The following is a 20,412-nucleotide window of genomic DNA, read 5'->3' as shown; positions in this document are numbered from 1 at the left end:
GTTATTTGTATGCTACCTAACTAACATCCAATTAACCCCCCCAAGCTCGCCAAATATGCTGACTACATGTACTGTACAATGCAAAAACTAAGCTAACGTAGATAAATACACTATATATACACAATATCTTTGTCTGAAGTTCAAATAAAGTCACTTCCCTCCCTATTAGAGGCAGCAGAACCAGCCCTAGGGCTCATCATCCTCACACCTTGCCCTTGCTGTCCTTTTAGCGCCGCGTACCCATGCTCTTTTTCACTCCCATTACCATTTTTCTCCCCAGGACTGATTTCCAACCAGGACTCATCCCCACTGTTGTCCCCCTTTCCCACATTCTTTTTTCCATTATAATTACCACTAGCCCGCTCGTAATCCTCATTATCCTCTGCATCCCACACATCCCCCACTTGCCCAGGTCGTGGTGAAGTCTCGACCTTGGCTGGCACAGGTGAATGTAAATCCCTTGTTGCTGTTGTGGTAGTTGTGGTTGTTGTGGTTGTTGTTAATGGTGCCGCCACGTCCTCTTCATGAACCTCAGCAAGTTCAGCAGCCATCAACTCCCGCATGATACTCAGCCCTTCCTTGCTTTCGGCTTCGTCACCCAGTCCTTTATTCAGTCCCCAAGCGGTCATAAAGGCCGTGATGCCGCGGTAGTTGCGATGGAGCCAGAGCATCTCTTTGGAGGAGAGGCTGGCGCGGGGTCTCCAGGTGGGGGTTGATGGTGTTGATGATGTTGGTGTGGTTCTACCTCTCGAGGAGGCAATAGAAGAAGGTCCCTGGACGATGGGGGTTGGGGGAGTGATGGTGGGTGAATAGAATCTGTGTTGTTGGAGGGGAGGGGTGGGTGCGACGGTGGTGGCGGCGGCGGCGGTAGTGGTGGTGGTGTCAAACGCAATCTGTTCTGTGACGCTAAAGTATCCTGATTTCTCTGTAGTCCGGAGGGAGGAAGTAGAAGCGGTCGATCTTAACGCTTGGGGTGCATGGTACGGCTTCTTGGCAGATCTGGAATAACTCAAGCTGTCGCTCCTCTTGGGAATCATGTGCGTCGGCACCGAAGACGCGAGGGCTGGGGAGGTAGATGCCGGTAATGATGGCGAAGTCGACGGTTTCTGCTGATGATGCTGATGCTGCTGCTTCTCAGGTGAGGCAGTCGCCGATCGCGAGGGAGCAGCGGAATTTGGAGACTGAGGCCGAGTTTGAGACAGAGAATAAGAGGGAGGAACGGGCCACATGCTCTCCCTTATTCCTCCACCAACTGACGATTCAGCATCAGTCTCCTTAGTTTCTGGCGGTGTCAAGGGAGGCGACATTACTCCCAGTCCGACTCCTCCATATCCAATTCCCAAACCAGAGACGTCGTTAGAGAAGGAGGAGGAGGCGGAGGGAGGCGGCGATGGCCTGTCGCGAGCAGTCCGACTTCCACTGCTGTTCTGAACCATGGCATTGACGATATGAGGAGCTCCCTGGTTGTACCTCTCCCTTGGAGTTGGAGTATCTTCCCGTTCGCCAAACTCCGATTCGGATTCAATAGAGGTGAGTGGACTGCCATAGCAGATAGCGCCAACCATGTTGATGTTCTCCTCCGCCCTTCTTCCACCGTCTGCCAAGGGCGTGATACTACCGGGGGCTCCGGGCGGTGGGGGGACCGGAAGAGGTTTCCATTTGGAGTCGCTCCTCGTGAGTCCTTGGGGCATCCACGCCTCTTCGGGCTGTGCGTTGACGGCTGCGCCACCGTCTTGGTTGCCAACTGAGGAAGACGACGACGAAGAGTTGGAGGGCAGCCTCAACGGCGCGGGATGGATGCTTCCATCGCTCTTGGTATGCCTGTGCCGCGACTGATGACCTTCGCCTTGTCCCTCCTGTTCATGTGGTTGGCCCCACCCTCCGTTATATACACCTCCCAATCCCAATTCCCTTAACTGCGGCCGTTCATGCAACTCGGGACTAGCCGGCCTCGGCGGCTTTCCCGTCGCCGTACCAGGCTTGGAGGTGACCGTCAGTGATTCGGGCGAATCGTGGTACAAATCCCCCCATTGCGTGACTCGGCTGTCGATGCTGTTGGCGAAGCTGGTTCGAGCCCGGCTTGGGGGAGCAAGGAGGGTGGGGGACAGAGAAGAGGTGTAGGTGGGGGACAAAGCAGAGGTGTGCACATGGCCGTTGGGGTCGACACGGCCGCCGCCGAGGTGGATAATTTCGACAGTTTGGTCTCCCGAATTGGAGTTGGAGGAGGAGCGGCTGCCGGGTTTCGATCTGGGTTCGCTGGTGTGCGTGTTAGTGATGTTTGGGTCTAGAGACCAAAAAGGAAAAGGCAAGTGGGGATATGAATGAACACGTACCGGGTTGAGTTAGATCTCTTGATGACCCACTCCTTTACCCTTTGGGTGGACTTGCCGCCTCCCATCATTCTTGACGATGATGAGGAACCCGAAGGTGACGGAGGCGAGAGAGGAGAGAAAGACCTGCTCAGTGCTGACGAAGGCCGTTCTTGTTCCGCAGCCGCATGCCGTTGATGGTTATATTGGGAGGTGGACGTAGAACTGGAGAAAGTGTTTGACCGCTTTGGGACATGCAAGTTCGGGATGTAAGCGTGGCCCCGCGAACCATGCGAACTGCCACTGGGTCTGGGAGGCAATTCGCCATTTAACGACTCCGGGATGGTCTCCATGTTGTACCTTCCAAAGTACTCGGCACTGGTATGTTGCTGGGTCGAATTCCAAGTGGTGGCTGTCTCGGTGGTTGTCAATGTCGGTGATGATGACGCTGTCATACCGCGTTCATTCCAGTCTGCAGCATCCACAAGCAGGGCAGCAAGGGCCGATGGAACACGATGATCACCGGCTCGAACTGGTTAGGGAGTGAACGATGGCGCAATATTACCGGTAATCGGGTTCCTTGGTGTCTTTGGTGATGTGCAGAACTGCAGATGGTGAGAGAGTTCTAGGCCAGGCGGACGAGGAATTGAGCACGGTAATATATTGAGCAACGCCAGGGTTCCATTGACACGCCGATTTGGGCTATACGCTACTGGAACTTTGGGCTCCGGGTCGTCGCTCCATGGTGGGCTGGACCACATGGGGTGGATGGGGTATCGACGTTTCGCTCGGAGCCTCGCTTTGTTTCGAGTTCCTGCACGGAATGGGGGAAATGCATCGTTGACGGCGCATCGAATGGCCGCCCGCCATGGTCTGGTATCACACTTGGCCCGTTGATGATTTCGGTCCCCTTTCGCCGATGTTTGGAAACATCCTGGGTTCGGTTGCATGAGTGGCCGATGTTGTTTCAAGCTTGGGCCCGTAGCTGTGGGTGTCCATGTGGTATTCGGGCGAGGAAGCGAGCCCATTGGCTGCATCGGAGCAAGACTCTTCCCAGTCAATCTCGAGGGTTCCAGCCAAGCCAAAATCCTAAAACGCCCCAGGAGGTATATCAAGCTCCGTTAAGAAAAACGTTCCCGAAAACTTCTTTTTCTTTCCGGAGTAACAAATGTCCAGCGTGGGAGATCACACATGACGTAATAAGCGATGCTTTTTGTGAAGTGATGAAGGCGGCCAGTGTCGCACAACATGTGAAATCTAGGTACTCCGATAAGCAGACCGCTCCCAAACGCCTGGGTGCCTGCAAAAGTATCCTTGTTTATAACATGTAACCTATATATCCCACAAGAACTCCAAGCCACTGCCATTTTTGGTATCATTCGTGTTCTCCTATCATGCCTCTAGTGTATAGCTCCGTAACTGCCGTGATCTGCCGAGGCTTCCGCGGTAGTGTTTTCCCTTAGGAGTGAGTCTCTTTCGGAAGACTCTCCCTCGGAAGACGGAACATTCCTCGCGGAAAGCTTTCTGTACCGCACCACTTCCGCCCCGGTCTCATCAAGAACCCTCTCGGCCACGAGTTCATAGCCCCCAAAGCGGGGCAGAACCTTGGTCCATACCACCCAGTATACTGCACCCAGACCCAGGACCCCGGTGCCAACAAGGGGGAAAGCGTAGTACGGGTAGCCGTCGGCATTCCAGTCGTCGTTGGGAGGGATGAAGGGGGTAATGGCAAGGAACATATTGAGGCAGAGGTAGATAAAAATAACTGGTAGCCAAGTGCGCCACGGTGAACTCCATTCTTCGGTCTTGCTGAGGCGGAGGTAGATGAGGCCACCGGCGACAAGGCCGTTGATCCAGGCACCGGGGTAGGTGTATCTGGTGCCACATGGTTAGACTTGAACGTGGCAACAACAAACGTGGCAACAAGGAAGGAGGGAGCATACAGATTGACAAGGAAGTTGTAGGCAGGTCCGGGAGGAGGCCCGACCAGGACAATGACAGTCACGATCCAATGAAGTAATAGCTATCACCGAGTCAGAAAATGACATGACGAAAAAAAAAACCAGATGACTTGAGCAACTCACTGAAGCAGCAGGCGTGTTGAACGGCTTGGTGGATGCCCAAAACTTGCTCCCAGGTAAAACGCCTTCCTTGGCCAGCTCCTGGTTCACCCGCGAGTGTGTAAAACTCACGGCCAAGACATTGCCAATGTTACTCAAGGCCACAAGAGCCGGGAGACTTCTGGCCGCCGCGCTCTCTCCAAACATGTTGCGGAAGAAAAGCCCGGCCACGATGACCTCAGACTTGGCCAGCTCGGCTTTGGGAATGGCAGCAAAGTAAGCGACGTTGGCGAGAACGTAAAGGATGGTCACGCCAACGACCGCCAAGGGCGCGGCGATGGACAGTGTCCGCTTGGGATGCTTCAGCTCGCCCATGACATAGTTGGCATTCTCCCAGCCCTTGTAGCTGTAGACGACCTGAAGGAGGGCAGTAGCATATGCATACGCCCCTCCGCCCCCGAAACCATCGCCCTTTTCGATAGACCACATGTCGTCAAAGTTGTGAGGGTCGGGGACTCGACGATGGCCAGCCAAGGCAGCAAAGCCCGAGAAGACAATCAATAGCAGGACTAGGACTTTGAAGACGCCGAGTGCGTTGGTGAGCCTCAACCCCCATTTGGGTAAGACGGAGTGGAGAAATACGACGAAAGTGATGCACAGCACGGCAATGGTCCTGGCCGGCCATCCATCAGGCAGGTTGTATCCTAGGGCCAGCAAGACATAACGGCCAAAAGCGAGCGAGTTGCCGGCAGAGAAGCCGAGAAGAACGATCTGAACAGCAAAGACGCTGGTGATGAGATAGACGGGTTGCCGGTATACTCGTTCGAGGTAGTTCTTTTCGCCGCCCGATTTGGGGATGGCCAGGCCGAATTCCAGAAAGACGCTGAGTCCGGACAGGGTCAGAAGACCAGCGACGGCCCACATCAACAGGCACACGCCAACCGAGCCAGTGGAAGCGAAGATGCTGGATGGGGTTGAGAAGATGCCTGTTCCGATCATCTTGTTTAGGATCAGGAACACGGCACCTGTGACACCGATTTTCCTCGACTCTGGTACAGCATATTGCAGAGACTCTCCCGAGATGGGTGAGCCGTCGACGTCGAGGATCTCGCTGGCAGCAACACTGCTGGCCGGAGATGCCACGGGCTTGGGCCCTTTTGTGTCGGTGCCCATTGTGGGGGTATGGTAGTGTATGATTATCAGAGAACCTCGGAAAGAAATGGCACGAAATAATATGAAGATGCCAGAGGTTCAAAGACGTGAAGGGGGGATTTGCTTGGTGGCGACTTATCAAGACACTATGCTATGTAGCAGCCAGGCTCTTTTTAATGGACCTCGCGAAACATGGTGACGAAAAAAGAAAAAGGAATCTCGACAAGGACACATGTCGGCGAGTCAAGAAACATGGCCATGTTGACATTTATGACAGATATGATATCTTTGGATGGGCAGATGACAAACCAAACCACCAAATGTGATGGTGATCACTAGGCCGATGGCGTGCTCGTGGGAAGCGATTTGCAGTGGTTGCACGGGGCTCCAACTCACCGACCACCATTCCCGATGCGGAAGTTGATGGTGTTCCCGGCCAGAGCACGTCTGCCGTTGAACCGCAGTGCCCCGGGGGTGTCCCGGCCAGGATTTGATATCAGGGTTGACTCCGTGTTCTGGCGCCGGATGGATTCCGAGATCTGACATTGGCGCTTACAGCTGAGTTGTGGTTGTGCTGCTCTTGGCATTGATGAAGAACCATCTTGAACGGCCAAGAGATGTTCAGATTGACGAGGGGCAGGGCGGGGTACGCAGGACAATATGGTCCGAATAACGTGGGGTATGAGTTTTGAGAGTGGGACGAGTTGAAACAGCAATTCAAGGGTCTTGGCTGGTATGGACTGGAAAGGTGTCGTCGATGGAAATGTCCATTCAAAATCCATTCAGGCGATGATGGAAGTAAGGTTGAAGCTGAAGATGCAGTCGGTAAGTATAGTGTAGTGTACATACGACGAACAGACTCCATCCGAGCGTGTCATGGCGCGTGACCCAGACCGATAAAAGAGACGACACCACACAGCAAAGACGTCTCGACGGCCCGATGCAGCCCGGCGGATCCTGCGACTGGCTGTATGTACTTGTACCTGACCCGGCGCTCCCGCCCTCAGCCGCCTTACCGATCCCTGTCACACAAAGGGTCCACCAAAAAGATGTCGCCCCTCCCTCTTTCAGTTTCAGCCCGCCTAGCCGTGGTGAGTGGTGACTCTTCAGGACCGACCGCCCTACACTACTTATCGACCCCGCTATCGGCCGGCCATTGGATCCAATTCCATTTGTGAAGCCATCTTCAATCGCAAATCCCAACCCAACTACTAGACACGACGCGCCGCCGTTGATTGTCCTTTTCCAAATCACCGCGACACGAGCCACGGTATACTTCGACACCCACAGCCACCATGACCACCGATTCCACTCTTGCCGCGACGGCCGACGCCAAGCTCGCCATCTCTGGCGACAACACCAAGTTGACCAAGGAGCAGCAGCTGGCCCTCATCAACGTCAACTTGGCCGAAATCCTCAACCCCGAGATTATCGAAAAGGTCATTGACGAAGGCCGCGCCCCGAGGATCTACTGGGGTAATTATGACTCCACTCCATAGGCTATATCGTCAGAAGAACCAAAGGCTAACCTCTCGCTCCCGTTTACAGGAACTGCCACTACCGGTCCGTACTTTGTCGCAAACCATGTTCCATGCTCGCAACATCTAGCTGACACCTGTTAAAAGGCCGTCCTCACTGCGGCTACCTAGTTCCCGCCATCAAGATCGCCCAATTGCTCGCCGCCGGCTGCCATGTCATCGTCCTCCTTGCCGATATCCACGCCGTCCTCGACAACCTCAAGTCCACCGTTGAGCTCGTTGGCTACCGCGCCAAGTACTATGAGCGCACCATCACCGCCCTCCTCAAGGCCGTCGGCGTCCCTACCGACAAGCTCGAGTTCGTCCTCGGCAGCTCCTACCAGAAGAGCCCCGACTACATCATGGATGTCTACAAGCTCGCGACCCTCGTCTCCGAGCACGACGCCAAGAAGGCCGGTGCTGAGGTTGTCAAGCAGTCCGACAACGCTCCTCTTTCCGGTCTCCTCTACCCCATTCTCCAGGTCCTCGACGAGGAGTACCTCAAGGTTGATGCTCAGTTCGGTGGTGTCGATCAGAGAAAGCTGTTTGCTGCTGCCAAGGACTGGCTTCCCAGGTTGGGCTACAAGGAGGTATGTCATGACTTGGCTGAGGAAGCGCACAACAGGATACTAACGTTCGGCTAGCGCGCCCACATCATGAACCCCATGGTTCCCGGTCTCCAGGGTTCCAAGATGTCTTCCTCCGACCCCGACAGCAAGATCGATCTTCTCGATGCTCCCGATGTCGTCACCAAGAAGATTCGCAAGGCCGAGGCTGCCCCCAAGGTCACCGAGGGCAACGGTCTCATCTCCTTCATCGAGTACGTCCTGCTGCCCGCGGCCCAGCTTCTCGGCAAGGAGGGCTTCCGCGTGGACCGCTCGCGCGACAACCTCGAGCCCCTCGTCTACACCGACATTGCCAAGATCAAGGCCGACTACGAGAGCGATGTTGTAAGTTGCCTTGCTTTATACTATACTACTATACGCTACACTTATAGTGAGTGTCCATACTGACATGACCATAGCTCACTCCCCAACTCGTCAAGCCCGCCATCTCGGCCGCCATCAACGAGCTCCTCGCCCCCATTCAGGCTGCCTTCCAGGCCTCTCCCGAGTGGCAGGAAATTGCCACTAAGGCCTACCCTCCCGAGATCAAGGTCAAGAAGGAGAAGAAGGTCAAGAACAAGGGTACCCGCTACCCTGGTGCTGCGGCCAAGCTCGAGGATGCCAAGGACGAGGCTACTCCTGAGCCTGCGACGGAAAACGCATAAAAGCATAGACTGCATAGAATGTGTTTGATTGATGAACTATTTTCTTGCATCTAGCGTCTTTTGTTTTTGATCATGTTTGGCTGGGTTTGGTTGGTTATGTAGGGTAGATAAAGGGAGTTATAAAAGTGTATAATGTCAGGGTTTGTTTGGGTCAGTTGCTTGTCGTTCGTTGATGTTTAAAGACATGGACCTATATGGCATGGATAGAGCTTTGGTTTCGCGACCCGGTGACACATATGCTCGTGCATTAAGGGATAGGAAGATACGAGCTGTGCTCTCTTCACGGCACAAAGGTTTTTAAGCTTGAGAAAGACCATGTATCGAGCCGTGACCTCCATCAGCAGTGGTCATCTTCCACAACCCGAGCATTGGCACAGACAAATCTCCAGCTATCACATCTCGAGAACTGGCGTCCAGAACAATGACGGCGGGCATGCGGTGGGGCATGACCATACATACAATGTACAAACAACACCACAGCACGCATCAACATAATCAGGGACTGAACGGATGAAAACACCCACATGACAGAGCATATACTACGTGATGAAATGTAGATCTCAGAATGAAACCACCGCCAGACTGATTAACTGACGTTAGAGATTAACGAAGGATCATTTCTTCTTCGAGCGTCCATGGGAACCAAAGCCCCCTTGCCACGTATGCACTGCTCACTGAAGAAACCCAATGCTATGGCTGGAAACACCCGGACTATCTGAAGAAGAAAAAAAGCAGAAGAAAAATTTCCAAGAATTCGCAGCGCGCGCGATTTGCAGATGTAGGTTGAGTTTGTGATGGTCTGTGCACTGTAGTGGGGTTGTCGGGCATGTGGTTTCTGGGTGGATTCAGTTCAAGTTGTGTGTCCATCATCACGTGCCGCCGGAGGGGGAAACGACTGACGAGACAAAAGAATGACGGTAGTAGAGGGTTAGGGTCAAGATTCGAATTAGCTTTGTTTCCATTGGTCACATTCATACCGAGGTGCCGAGAAGCTCTCCCAGTCTGTTGCCGCATCCCGATGTGTCTCTTTGCTGCTCTGGCGGCGGGCAGTGGTGGTGCGGTTCACAGGCCGTCGGTGCGGGCGGGTGCGACGAAGACGAATGCGCGACAACGGGTCCCGGGACGTCCTCGGGAAATGGAACATCGTTGATTGATCCCCCATCCACATCCACCCCTTCCGCAGTTCCAATCGATCCCGGTAGAGACCGTCAGTAGTCAATCTGCTTGCACCTTACTTAGTAGTTGTCTCCCAAACCACCACCACCACCGCCACCACCAACCATCACACCCCCTCCGTCGTCACCACTTCCTCGTCGTCGTCGTCGTCGCCAAAATGCTTGCTCAGCGCGCTGGTACCACCGCCCTTCGTCGGGGTATGTCTCTACTTTTTCTTCTTTTTCTTTTGTCCATGTTCCGTGTTTCTCCAAGTTGCTCTATGTTGCGCATTGGGTGGTGTAGCACATGCAATGATGCAATATCTACCCATCCTATTCTCTACTCCCGTCCCGTCCCGGCCCACGCGACTTGGTCCCCATCCCCCGTGATATATTTGGCGAAAAGAAGAAAGATGAAATGCTAATCGCGCTTCCAACATTCACAGTGGCCGCTGCCCCTAGCAGCGTCTTCAAGCTTGCTCCCTTTGCTGCTATGCAGACTAGGTAGGCACCGATCCCTCTCTCTGTCTCTCTCGAACATATACTCTCCTCCTCCTTCGTCACCGATATTGCGGTCCCGCGTCACCCGGTCGGTTCGGTCCATGCGGCTGCGATGGTTCTACATAGTCAACACTCATTCGTCGCCTATGATTACAACCCGTTGCGATGTATCGCAAGGAAAGAAAGAGGAGGAGGAAACACCAACAATCAGCAACCGGCGCAAGACACCACCAGTAAAGCGACCGAGATACCCGGGAGGGGGACACACGCCTGACCGCCGAAGCACCCGTCACCCATACCTATCATGTCAACCACGAAAGACCAACACCACCAACCAGCATGGACATCAACACCACCCCCATCACCAACCTACACCCCAAACCAACCACCTCGACTCAACCCATGAAACCTCTACTAACACCCCACCTCCCCCTTTCACCAAAAAATCCAGACCCATCCAAACCGAACGCCTCACTCCGGCCGACGAAGCCGCCATCCTCGCCAAACAGCGTCTCAACCGCCCCGTCTCCCCCCACCTCGAGATCTACGACCCCAAGCAAACCTGGTTCGGCGGTTCCGCCTGGCAACGCATCACGGGCGCCTCCTTCTCCGGCGCCCTCTACGCCTCCGCCGTCGCCTACCTCGCTGCCCCTCTTGTCGGCTGGCACCTCGAGTCGGCCTCGCTCGTGGCCGCTGCCGCTGCCTTGCCCGTGGCCGTCAAGGGCGCGCTCAAGTTCCTGGTCGCTTGGCCGTTTGTGTTCCACGCCATCAACGGCGTCAGACACTTGGCGTTCGATCTGGGCATTGGCTTCTCGAGGGCGACGATCATCAAGACTGGTTGGTACTTTTGGGGAGCGAGCATTGTGGGCGGTGTGTATTTGGCTTTTTTCATGTAGATCATCATTTTTCTTAGGAAGAAGGGTGGTTTAGGTGTGGTGAAGCTTGGTAGATAAGAGAAGGGATTGGGAGGAAGGAAGGAACGGGGGAAACTACTCTTGGACATAAAACTCCTGCGGTCATTTCCACGGAAAAAGATTGGGTCGTGTGCTGTATGAGTAAACCTGTTACCTAGAGGGGAGGAAGAGGAAGGGGAGGGAGGTTTGTTGAAATGGAGACATTCACTTTTTTTTTTCGTCCTTCGCGTGAAGCAAAGCACGCTTGAACCGTGGGTATATATATATGGTCTAGTGAGATCTGTGCTGCTGGTACGCAAACACGTTCCCAGGAACCTGCCATTAGTTTGTATCCAAAAAAAACTAAATAGAAGCTAAATCTTCGATGATCCAGCTCAGGGAACCATCGTGTTGTGTGGTTGTCGAGTGTCCAAGCACAAACGAACGAACGATCAATGATCACAACGAGTACATAAATCATCATGGAACAGTAGCCCGGAAGACAAGCATAGAAGGACGAACTGTTTTTAGGTCTAGTTCTCAAAGTATATCTTCAAGCCATGCAGTGAGCCAACTTTTCATCAATTTTGACCGACCCTCTGTACCTATCCGACTAACCAAGTCCATTCATTAAAACTCTCATATGAAAAACCAAACCCAAACGCCACGCTGTATGATTAAAAGAAAACCCCCAGGTAAGGATACAAAGTACGGGAAAATCTAAGTCCCGTAGGAATTCAACTTTTCGCGTGCTGCCGACCATTTTCCCTCCCTCCTTCAGTCTTTCTCTCACCTCCTTTTCAATCTCTTCTCTTCCATCATGATCGAGCTCTCATCGCCGCGGCGGCGGCATTCAACCACTACTCCAAATGCCTCACCTCCAAAATCCCCCGATTCAAATGCTGGTTCCCCAACCTCGCCACCCTTTCACCAATCGTCCTTCCCAAAAACTCAATCACCAACTGCCCCTCCCTCTCCAACTCGGCCACGTCCGCAACAACAGGCAGGGTGATCCCCTCCACCAGCGTCTCAATGGCCTTCATGATCCCTCCCACCAGCGCCTCGTACTCGAAATGGCTCGCCTCGCCCTTTTCGCGGAGCGGAGTCAAGATCCCCTCGTCAAACATCTTCAAGTTAGGAAGAACCAGGATGCGCACGGCCTCGGGCCCGCCGGCGGCCGCGAGCCCGCTGATGGCGCCGTACAAGACCGCAGGGGACTTGCTTGGGTCCAAAAAGAACTTGAGGCACGTGCGCGTGAGTTTGGGGCGCAACAGGGCGTTGGTCTTGGAATATTTCCGTGCGATGGTGCCGAGCAAACTGGCAGCCACTTCGCGGAGGCGGTACTGGTCTTTCAGGGCGTCGGTTCCTTCGAGACTGGATTCGGAGCCGCCGAGTTTGCGGGCCATGAGGCAGGTCAAGACGGGCGCGGCGAGGGAGGAGGCGTACGGGTCGAGAAAGATGGAGGGGTTGTCGAGGATGGCGCCGGTGAGTTCCATCATTTGCCGGAGCACAAAGAGGTCGTCGAGTCGGTGCGTCACTTGGTTGTTGATGAAGGACACAAAGTAGGGCACCAGTTGGTGGAGACCGGGGTCGGAGCGGACCGAGTCCAGAGCCGCGGAGCGCAGGCGCGTCTTTTCTTCGTCCGGGTCGTCGTCCATGATGGCCGCTTGGACTTTGTCAAAGTAGAGGATGAGCTCTTTGCTGATGACGTGCTTGACGGCGGGGCGGAAGGCGACGTTGTCGTTGCCGGCGAGGGCGGCGACGGCGGGGTTAGCGCCGGGACCCTTGGGCAGGAGGTCCTTGGAGGAGGTCTCGGCTGTGGTGGGGTTTTGGGGGATGGAGGGCTGGACGCCGTCGATTGCGAGCCAGTGGGCTGCGCGCGAGAGGAAGAAAAGTGTTAGCTGATGCGACTAGGTTGAGGTGAGGTGAGCACTGGGTGAGAGAGAGAACTGAAACAAGCTTACCAGTAAAGCTCATATCGCGGGGCACCTTTGGTAAGGGAGCGTTGATGACCTTCTCAAAGTCCACCTCCTCGTCTTCAATGTAGAACAGCGGTTGGCCGGGACCGATGCTGGCTTCTCCGTAGCGAAGTGGCCGCGTGGAATCGTATCCGTAGAGGGGCTCGACGTCGAGAACTCGTAGAGCTTGCGAGACATCTTGGACTGTCAGAGTGGTGCGATTGGCGGCGCGCATGAAGCGTAGGGCCTCGACGACGACCTGGCCAATTCGGTATTCGACATCTTGGGTGAGGACGCGGAGGGGCTCTTCGGTCAGGTTGATTCCTATCGACTCGGCGACATCCTTGACGTTCTCGGGGTTCCAGAGGAGTTTGGGTCCCTCCCCTGCCATGGTTCGTGAATTCGTCGGTTCGGTGTGATAATGTGGGTGGTAAAGTCTGTCTGGGGTGGGATGGTGGTCTGCAAATCGTCGATCCAAGTCGCGTGGAGGGAAGCTGTCGCGTTCATGGAATGATGTATGTACAGGTCAAACATCACAGTGGATGGACACACAAGGGCAGCTGACGAACCACGGAGAGCGGCCCCGCAGTGGGTTAGGGTTAGCGCAGTACCGCCAATGCTGATTTAGATACTATGTTAGTTTGGCACCCCGAGTAGAATCATATAGACTCGTCCTGAACGCCGTAATTGTCCTTCAACATGCAAATTTATTGTTGACGACATGGATTATGGAGCTTCGAGTGGCCATTTTCATCCAAACTCATGCCCTGGGAGTCAAAGAGCACTAATAACCACATGTGGTACCGTCTGGACAAGTTGACAAGAGGTCTCGAGCTAACAGACAACCCAGTATTGGACTGTACAGTGCAGACACTCCACACTATCCAACGACGTCCTTCGACTTCATCTCTTCAACCTCACCTTCCATTCACTCAGCATTGTCGTCCACGTTGTCGCCCGCACCCGCGATGTGGAGATATCTGGAGCATTCTTTCTGTACAGATTGTTGTACAGGATTCCGGAAATCAACAACCTCGCCTCGAAGGCGCCGCCAAACAGACGATGTATCTGGTCCGTCCCATCTGGAGTTACCAATCACCATCATGATTTGTAAACAACATCAACCTTCGACCTCGCTGTTCCTTCATGCAAGATTCGATTCCCAAGTTCCCCCCATATACGGACTTCAAGATTTCTGCTGTATTTTGCTTTGATACCTACATAAGCCCTTTTCTGGGCCAAATCATCAAGTGATTCATGAGTAACATGCCTCTACGTACGTTTGTTATTTTCCCATTAGTTGCTAGCTGACATTATTCTATCCTTATGGTGCTCATCTATGTCTGGCAGTGCTCCTTCACTTTTCTTTTTTTTTTCTCTTCAATTTTCTCTCCTCGTGGGGCTCTTGAGCCTTTGTCCAGTCTTCCCCCAAACTTTTCGTACCTGACTCGGGTAGCGGGTGTTGACAACGGAGGGTAGCATATAACGGCTCGAAGTATGGCTCATCACCATACCAGCGAGGGTTGGTCATCGCATAAGATGTGAGAAAGTTCCGCGCCGTTTCGATTCTCCCCTTTGAAGTATTTGCCGAATTATGAATCGACATCGCAGATCCTCCTGCCCTTGTCACAGAGCTAGCTGTACCAAACACCAGTGGCTAAATCCCATCCCATCAAATGTCCTTTATCCCAATATCTCCATCAAACGCTCAACGTTGCCCTGATATCCCTAGTAGGTACCCTAGTCTGGCTGGGAAATCCCCAACTACAATCAGCTCCTTTCCCATATGATGGCTTACACCAAAACAACAAAACTCTTTTGGAGACGGAAAAGGCTCCATGGACTATGTGCAGCTTTCTGTCCCAATACCGTTGCACACAGAAAAAAAACATTTCAGAGAAAAGACTGGACTGCTTCACTCCATTTGCAACAGGAGGCCACTGCAGACCCAACTTGATCAGATCTGCGTGAAACCGAAAGTCTATTCTAGGCTTGTGGCCTGTCAAGTGCATGCCCGTTATGTACCATGCTGTCGGCCCCTAGAAGAACCAGCCCGACTTGTCCCCTACCTAGTCCCTGGTAACGCGCCGTATACCAGTCATCATAGCTCCATCTTATGGTCCGGATGAACAGTAGGCTGAATCGGACACTCGCGGCTCCAACAAAGAAAAAAAATTACTGGATGGCGACCTCTTACAACCTCCAACTCAACTTCACACCGGCATAGCAACGGTAGGTAGGTACCTAGGTAGAAGGGGGATCTGGGCTGTGTGGGGCATGTTGCTTATGGACTTTCCAGTCAGAAAAAAACAAAAAAAACGAGATCAGACGTTCAGCCGTTAGACTACCTATGTTGTCCAGGATGAGCAAGCCTCCTCTTCTTCTTCTTCTTCATTCCCTTTTCCCAACGTTATCCAGATTATGGAAAACAGACACCCACCTACCGAACTAACCCTTGAACCAGCTGGCGTCAGCGTAAGCGTAAGCGGATCCGTTATTTTTCTTTTCGAAATTCAAGTTTCCGCTCTCTCTCTTCACCTTTCACCTTCATCTGGTTCTCTTCCTCTTCGTTCATTTGTTTGTTCGTTTTATTCCAAAATGGAAGTCTTTGGAGCACGGCCCCTACCAACTGACTACGAATACTGTACAACAAGCACGAAAACTTCTACTCCTCCTCCCTTTACGCTCACGTCTTCATACAACTACCCTCCCCACTCTCCGCCGTTACCTTACCTTCTGTTGGTGCACCTACTCCAAAGTCAACAAGCAGGATTGGCACGTGTAAATCGGCGTGTAACAAGGCCGCCGAACCCCTGCCGTCACCGTTCCCAATGTGGACTCCACCGCTTACGCTCATTTAAAGTACCTACCTGTCATGTTCCTGATTTACGACTGCGTGAATAGGTAGGTAGGTAAGAGGATGTATCCGGATGAAGGCACGGCTTCGCGGCCATCCGAAACTTTGTGGGGAACGCAGTCCCAAATAACATTTCGATGGAGGAGTAGGAGATGTATGTCAATTATTCACATCCGCAGATGGAGACGGATGTGGCGCAGAGGAAGAATTGGGGAAGCACCTGGACAGATTGAGGAGTGTGAACGGTAGCGCGTATCTAAGGGATTCATCAGCTATCTGCAAAGGGTTGTGCTGGCTGTGTGAGAAGGATGCTGGGGAGGGTGTGGATGGTGAAATGGTTACATGTACGTTGACATGTGGTGAGTGAGCTGGAGTCAAGCGATCAAAGTGGATGATTTGTGGCCATAGATATGGAGTGTTGTTATCGCGTGGCTCCCTACGGACTTGCTCGTGAAGCATACAGACATACATGAAGACTACAGACACAACTCTTCCCTCTTCCAACGACCCCGCCCCCTACAGACAGATCCAATTCGCAACACTCCCCGAGACAGTGCAACCCGATGTTTCAATTGCCTTCTCAATCAAATCCTCATCTACGGTGAAAAGACCGGCTGCCGTGGAGGCAATCGAGAGAGCAGTTCGAATCGGTGGCAAATTAGGCCGGCCTGTCAAACACCCGGTGATCCAGCAATTAGTCAAGAGGGTATCGACAACGGGGGAGGATATGGAGAACACTCACCTTCTTGGTCTTTGACTCGCCGAAAAGGTCCCTTCTTTAGGTGGGAGTAAGTTGGGAAGTAGATAGCCGAGAAGGGAAACGTCGCGGAGCCGGCCGTCAGAGGGCCCTTGTACAGTCCAACCAGACTCGCGAGACATCAAATCTGTAAACTTGGAGCGTCGGCTGAGGCGAGGGTACGGACTCCACATGGCAGAGCGCCCGGGAGCGTCCTCGACACTCTTAGCAACTTCACCCCGGACCCGCTCTGATTTTACAATTTCCAAAGGGGGGGGGGGTTGTGAAAACCTGGTTGCATAAGGAAATTGTTAGCATTGACGTCTCAACAACAAGAGAAACGGACACAAAGATGATTCGAAGGTGACTTGCAACTTGGCAACCCCCCCCCCCCCCCCTGGCCCTACTATCTATCCTACTTCATCGTGTTAGTTCTGTGCTGAGCTTGGACTGACGAGCGGAAGCCATGTGTTTACTCACCTTGTGCTCAGTCTGGGAGCACAGGAGCATTACCGCCCGTCACAACAGGAACAGCAAATAGGACGCCCTTACGGTTGCGAGCCGGGCAAGAGCAAGTTGATGGGGCCGGGGCAACCGGAGCAGCTGGTGGTGCTGCGGGTGCAGCTGGGACAGCCGATGAAGCTGTGGGTGCTGCTGAGGCAGCCGCAGCAGCACCCGTAGCCGATGTTTGATCCATGGCGGTGAAATTGATGAGGGGCTGAAGTGGAAGGAGACGTCAATAGGTAATCCTGTCATGGACGCCACGGAGGTAGGAGGCAGCAGAGCTTACCAAGAGAAAGTGCCAGCGACGAGCGAACCGAGGAGGGCACCAGCAGGGAGCAGGGCGACGATGGCACCCTGGCGCTACGCCGAGTAACTGGAGGTTGAAGAAGGTGGTGGTTTTTGGTGGTGTTGTTGACGTTCTTGAACGCAAGCAGCGACGAAGAATGGTGAGGAAGTGGTGGTGAACAACGATGGTTGTGTTTGATGTTGAAGGAAAGGGAAGAGGAGAAGAAGAGAAGAGAGGAGGGGGAGGGAAGTTAATAACGGGTGGGGAGGGAAGAGAGAGGAGGGGAAGGGAGGGAGGGGAGAGAGGAAACGAGGGGAGCAGCCGCCTGGAAGGCGCGTGGGAGAGTAAGAAACTGTGGGAGTCGAAATTGGTTGCTCGTAGAGGTACGCGTTCCTTCCCCTTCCTCCTTGTTTCTAGACGAGGGGAACAGACAATTTTTCTTGTGTCACGCTCTCCCGTACCTGGCAGGAACCCGACGGTCACGAGTGTACCGACTGGACTGAGAAGGGAAACAGCACCTGGACAGCACGGTGATCCTATGTGCTGTGACAGGACTGCCTCTACAATAAACGTCTCTTGTCAGGAACCTGTTACCTCTAGTCAACTTGTCCAGGCATTTCCAACTCTTGATAGTGCTCTTTCTTCCATTAGGAAAGCATACTCCTACAGTGATTGCGGTGATTTGGGTCAGGAGTACATGTCTTCGATTTGTACGGGAGCATTTCAAAATGTACGATCTCCCTTTGGAACAAATCAGACACATGTATGGCTCATTCGAAGTATGGAGCTGGTGGGAAAGACCAGAATAACACTGGGAAAACGATGATTGCACGATACAGTACATGTCCTTTCGCCTCTTCGAAACACTCTCTTTCCACTTTCGGGACCAGTTCTGGACTTGCTCCTCTGTCTAGGTATGCTCTGCTCTGAGTGAAGCACATTTTCCTTTGGCAAGCTTCGGGTGACGGCCTACCACCAATTACCCGCGCCTTCCTTCCAAAGTGGTTGCGATCCCATGCACCCGGCTGTCAAGCCTGCCCTTAATATCGATTCATCCAGCATCACTCTTTCTCTGTGACTTTGCTGCCGCCGGAGTGGAACTACCTTCCGCGCGCACGTCAGGACACTGAATTCGAAGCAAAAGAAAATGTCGTGCTGTTATTTATTCGTTGGCACTTGACAACAACCAGTTGTCTCGAGTTTGCAGGCTGAGAGTCCGCTGATCTTCGGATGAAAGTGAAAGGATGTAGAGGCAAAAGACGACTTCCAACACGAGCTCGAGAACTATGCCAACATTTTTTCCCCCCAGGTCATTCGCCGCTAGTGGTGAAGCCTCAGTATCTGAACTCCAGTCGCTTGTGTCGGCCGCTGGTTGAGCTGGTGAGCCGTCGATAGGTAGGTAGTCTTTGAGGAGTGCGAGTCTGTTTGATGGCGAGTGCGGGGATAAACTTCAAGTACCTAGGTAGTAACTACACTCATCGAAGAAGAAGAGACGGACGCCAGCAGCACAACAGAGCCAGAGGGGGCAGTGGAAGCGCACGAGCCATCAAGTTGACAAGTTCCGTCGTGATCGACTGCAGTAGATGACGCATGCAGGAGAAAAGTCGCGATGTATCGGGGCAAGAGCAACGGTGACAAGCACCGGCCAACCCTTCCGCTTGATGCATCTAATTTCATTGGCGATTGACGGTTTTGTCAACCGCTCAGAGCCGTGGAAGGAAAAGAAGGACCGAGGATGCATTGAGGCGGAAAATCAAGGTGAACAGCGTCATGTACACGGCGAAAAGGAAAAGGACCGATATTGCGGCGGCCGGTTCTGCTGTTGACGGGACTTCCTGATAGTTCTGAAGGGCACGAATCTCCTTTTTGAACTTCTCCACAAAAGGTGCCATTTTCGAGACAGTTGTCTTGAGCACGACAGGCACCTTTTGCATGGTACTTGGTACGTGTACCTTGTTGACGAAAGGTGTTTCCTTCATGACAGACATCTTCTCAATAAGAAGTGCTTTCCCCGCGATATGAGTGTTTGGCATGACAGATGTCTTCTCCACGATGGGTGCGTTCGTTTCTGCAGCTGCCCCCTTTTCCACCGGTGCCTCCTTTTCCACGACAGATGTCCTTTCTGTACCATGTGCCTTTCCCAGGGAAGACGTTTTTTCCACAACAGATGGCACAGATGGCTTTTCCACGACGGTTGGCTCTGTCGCGACAGTTGGCTCCTCTATGACAGGTTCCTTTTCTCTGATGGGTGATGACTTTTCAGCAATGGGTGGCGTATCGATGCGATAGTATGGCGTTTCGATGGAAGGAGATGTTCTTTCCTCGATAGGTTCCTCTTTGAGGACAGGTTCTTTCTCCGAGATCGGTGACCATTCCGCCTTGGGTGACTCTTCCCCTTCCAAAGTGGGTGACCCTTCGACGATAGGTGACCATTCCGTCACAAAAGGTTCATGCGCCTTCTCCATGACAGTTGTGTCCTCCATAACAGCAGGTTCTCTTTCAACGACAGGTAAATTTTCCTCGTAAATTTCGTCCTCTGGCCCGTGCGATAATGAAACCTCTTGCAAATGGATGTCTACGCTGGAATCCATGGCATTAGGTCCTTCTTCCATAGCATTAGGTCCTTCTTCCATAGCATTAGGTCCTTCTTCCATGGCATTTTCCTCCATGTCTTTTGGCTGGAATGACTCCTTTTGAGAAGAAGTGCTGTCTGTGCTGAACTCCATGGTAGCGAATTCTGAAGTTTTAGTTTTTTTTTTCTTTTTTTTCTTTGGCAGTGCGTGTGGAGATGGTGTTGAGGAAGTTGCGTTTGAGCTGCACGCATACACAAGATGAATGACAGCCCGAGAGATACAAGTGTCCTCCGGGGAAGAAAAATGGACGCAATGATAAGTTGAAACAATAAAACAACAAACTGGATACTAGGTAGGTAAGAAAAATTAAAGGCGAATGGGCAGAGCTTCAACTAAAGTCATGCTAACTCGTGGGCAGATCATAGACAAAGAAAGCGGGCTCGTTTCTGGTCTGTTCCATTCCATGCTTTGTGGCCGGCCGCCTTTCAGTTAGCGGCCGAAGCATGACATATTGTTTGGGCGCTGCATCCGGAATATCACTCATTTCACGTTAGAGGTATCATGATTCAGGTTTCTTTGTCGCTGGACTTTGTTTGCTCGTAATTCCTCACTCGGGAAGATCCGACAACGCCACCGACATCC

At 53.0% G+C, this 20,412-nt stretch overlaps 8 protein-coding genes across 8 annotated transcripts; 2 read left to right on the top strand and 6 right to left on the bottom strand.

Moving 5' to 3' along the window:
- NCU07753 (hypothetical protein) lies at positions 1 to 2,912 on the bottom strand. The gene is made up of 2 exons (XM_953453.2): positions 2,334 to 2,912; positions 1 to 2,256 (listed from the first exon to the last, which is right to left on the bottom strand). The coding sequence occupies exons 1-2, from the start codon at positions 2,762 to 2,764 to the stop codon at positions 141 to 143; spliced, it is 2,547 nt and encodes an 848-aa protein (XP_958546.2). The 5' UTR covers positions 2,765 to 2,912; the 3' UTR covers positions 1 to 140.
- A 590-nt stretch (positions 2,913 to 3,502) lies between these two features.
- On the bottom strand, positions 3,503 to 6,301 carry NCU07754 (methionine permease). The gene is made up of 3 exons (XM_953454.2): positions 4,394 to 6,301; positions 4,253 to 4,332; positions 3,503 to 4,184 (listed from the first exon to the last, which is right to left on the bottom strand). Exons 1-3 carry the CDS (start codon positions 5,540 to 5,542, stop codon positions 3,710 to 3,712), a joined length of 1,704 nt encoding a protein of 567 aa, XP_958547.1. The 5' UTR covers positions 5,543 to 6,301; the 3' UTR covers positions 3,503 to 3,709.
- Positions 6,302 to 6,324: 23 nt separating this feature from the next.
- On the top strand, positions 6,325 to 8,818 carry NCU07755 (tyrosyl-tRNA synthetase). Its single transcript, XM_953455.3, has 5 exons — positions 6,325 to 6,997; positions 7,070 to 7,084; positions 7,147 to 7,628; positions 7,683 to 7,988; positions 8,063 to 8,818. Exons 1-5 carry the CDS (start codon positions 6,817 to 6,819, stop codon positions 8,306 to 8,308), a joined length of 1,230 nt encoding a protein of 409 aa, XP_958548.3. The 5' UTR covers positions 6,325 to 6,816; the 3' UTR covers positions 8,309 to 8,818.
- Positions 8,819 to 9,299: 481 nt separating this feature from the next.
- Positions 9,300 to 11,241, top strand: tca-11 (tricarboxylic acid-11). Its single transcript, XM_953456.3, has 3 exons — positions 9,300 to 9,681; positions 9,909 to 9,966; positions 10,415 to 11,241. The coding sequence occupies exons 1-3, from the start codon at positions 9,642 to 9,644 to the stop codon at positions 10,857 to 10,859; spliced, it is 543 nt and encodes a 180-aa protein (XP_958549.1). The 5' UTR covers positions 9,300 to 9,641; the 3' UTR covers positions 10,860 to 11,241.
- Positions 11,242 to 11,435: 194 nt separating this feature from the next.
- NCU07757 (transcription initiation factor TFIID complex 60 kDa subunit) lies at positions 11,436 to 13,319 on the bottom strand. Its single transcript, XM_953457.2, has 2 exons — positions 12,821 to 13,319; positions 11,436 to 12,729 (listed from the first exon to the last, which is right to left on the bottom strand). Exons 1-2 carry the CDS (start codon positions 13,203 to 13,205, stop codon positions 11,717 to 11,719), a joined length of 1,398 nt encoding a protein of 465 aa, XP_958550.1. The 5' UTR covers positions 13,206 to 13,319; the 3' UTR covers positions 11,436 to 11,716.
- Positions 13,320 to 13,717: 398 nt separating this feature from the next.
- NCU07758 (hypothetical protein) lies at positions 13,718 to 14,420 on the bottom strand (the record flags this gene model as incomplete). The annotated part of the gene is made up of 3 exons (XM_953458.3): positions 13,718 to 13,896; positions 14,036 to 14,047; positions 14,258 to 14,420. The coding sequence occupies 3 exons, from the start codon at positions 14,418 to 14,420 to the stop codon at positions 13,718 to 13,720; spliced, it is 354 nt and encodes a 117-aa protein (XP_958551.3).
- A 1,909-nt stretch (positions 14,421 to 16,329) lies between these two features.
- Positions 16,330 to 17,104, bottom strand: NCU11038 (hypothetical protein; the record flags this gene model as incomplete). The annotated part of the gene is made up of 3 exons (XM_001728039.1): positions 16,330 to 16,339; positions 16,414 to 16,657; positions 16,960 to 17,104. 3 exons carry the CDS (start codon positions 17,102 to 17,104, stop codon positions 16,330 to 16,332), a joined length of 399 nt encoding a protein of 132 aa, XP_001728091.1.
- Positions 17,105 to 18,900: 1,796 nt separating this feature from the next.
- Positions 18,901 to 19,923, bottom strand: NCU07759 (hypothetical protein; the record flags this gene model as incomplete). The annotated part of the gene is made up of 1 exon (XM_953160.1): positions 18,901 to 19,923. The coding sequence occupies one exon, from the start codon at positions 19,921 to 19,923 to the stop codon at positions 18,901 to 18,903; it is 1,023 nt and encodes a 340-aa protein (XP_958253.1).
- Positions 19,924 to 20,412: the final 489 nt, after the last annotated feature.

Source organism: Neurospora crassa, linkage group V (genome assembly GCF_000182925.2).
Source record: "Neurospora crassa OR74A linkage group V, whole genome shotgun sequence".
In the NCBI taxonomy this organism is placed as follows: domain Eukaryota; kingdom Fungi; phylum Ascomycota; class Sordariomycetes; order Sordariales; family Sordariaceae; genus Neurospora; species Neurospora crassa.
The sequence above is the reverse complement of the archived record's forward strand: the minus strand, read 5'-3'. Positions and strand labels throughout refer to the sequence as shown.

Bases quoted from the DNA above. Each gene is read 5' to 3' on its own strand.
- NCU07753 (XM_953453.2), bottom strand. From the start codon at position 2,764: ATGACAGCGTCATCATCACCGACATTGACAACCACCGAGACAGCCACC. The intron at 2,257-2,333 runs GTACGTGTTCAT...CACGCACACCAG, and splicing joins AAGAGATCTAACTCAACCCG to CGAACCCAGATCGAAACCCG.
- NCU07754 (XM_953454.2), bottom strand. From the start codon at position 5,542: ATGGGCACCGACACAAAAGGGCCCAAGCCCGTGGCATCTCCGGCCAGC. The intron at 4,333-4,393 runs GTGAGTTGCTCA...ACTCGGTGATAG, and splicing joins TCAACACGCCTGCTGCTTCA to CTATTACTTCATTGGATCGT. The intron at 4,185-4,252 runs GTATGCTCCCTC...ATGTGGCACCAG, and splicing joins TACAACTTCCTTGTCAATCT to ATACACCTACCCCGGTGCCT.
- NCU07755 (XM_953455.3), top strand. From the start codon at position 6,817: ATGACCACCGATTCCACTCTTGCCGCGACGGCCGACGCCAAGCTCGCC. The intron at 7,629-7,682 runs GTATGTCATGAC...ACGTTCGGCTAG, and splicing joins CCAGGTTGGGCTACAAGGAG to CGCGCCCACATCATGAACCC. The intron at 7,989-8,062 runs GTAAGTTGCCTT...ACATGACCATAG, and splicing joins CCGACTACGAGAGCGATGTT to CTCACTCCCCAACTCGTCAA.
- tca-11 (XM_953456.3), top strand. From the start codon at position 9,642: ATGCTTGCTCAGCGCGCTGGTACCACCGCCCTTCGTCGGG. The intron at 9,682-9,908 runs GTATGTCTCTAC...CAACATTCACAG, and splicing joins TACCACCGCCCTTCGTCGGG to TGGCCGCTGCCCCTAGCAGC. The intron at 9,967-10,414 runs GTAGGCACCGAT...CAAAAAATCCAG, and splicing joins TTTGCTGCTATGCAGACTAG to ACCCATCCAAACCGAACGCC.
- NCU07757 (XM_953457.2), bottom strand. From the start codon at position 13,205: ATGGCAGGGGAGGGACCCAAACTCCTCTGGAACCCCGAGAACGTCAAG. The intron at 12,730-12,820 runs GTAAGCTTGTTT...TCTCGCGCGCAG, and splicing joins CCGCGATATGAGCTTTACTG to CCCACTGGCTCGCAATCGAC.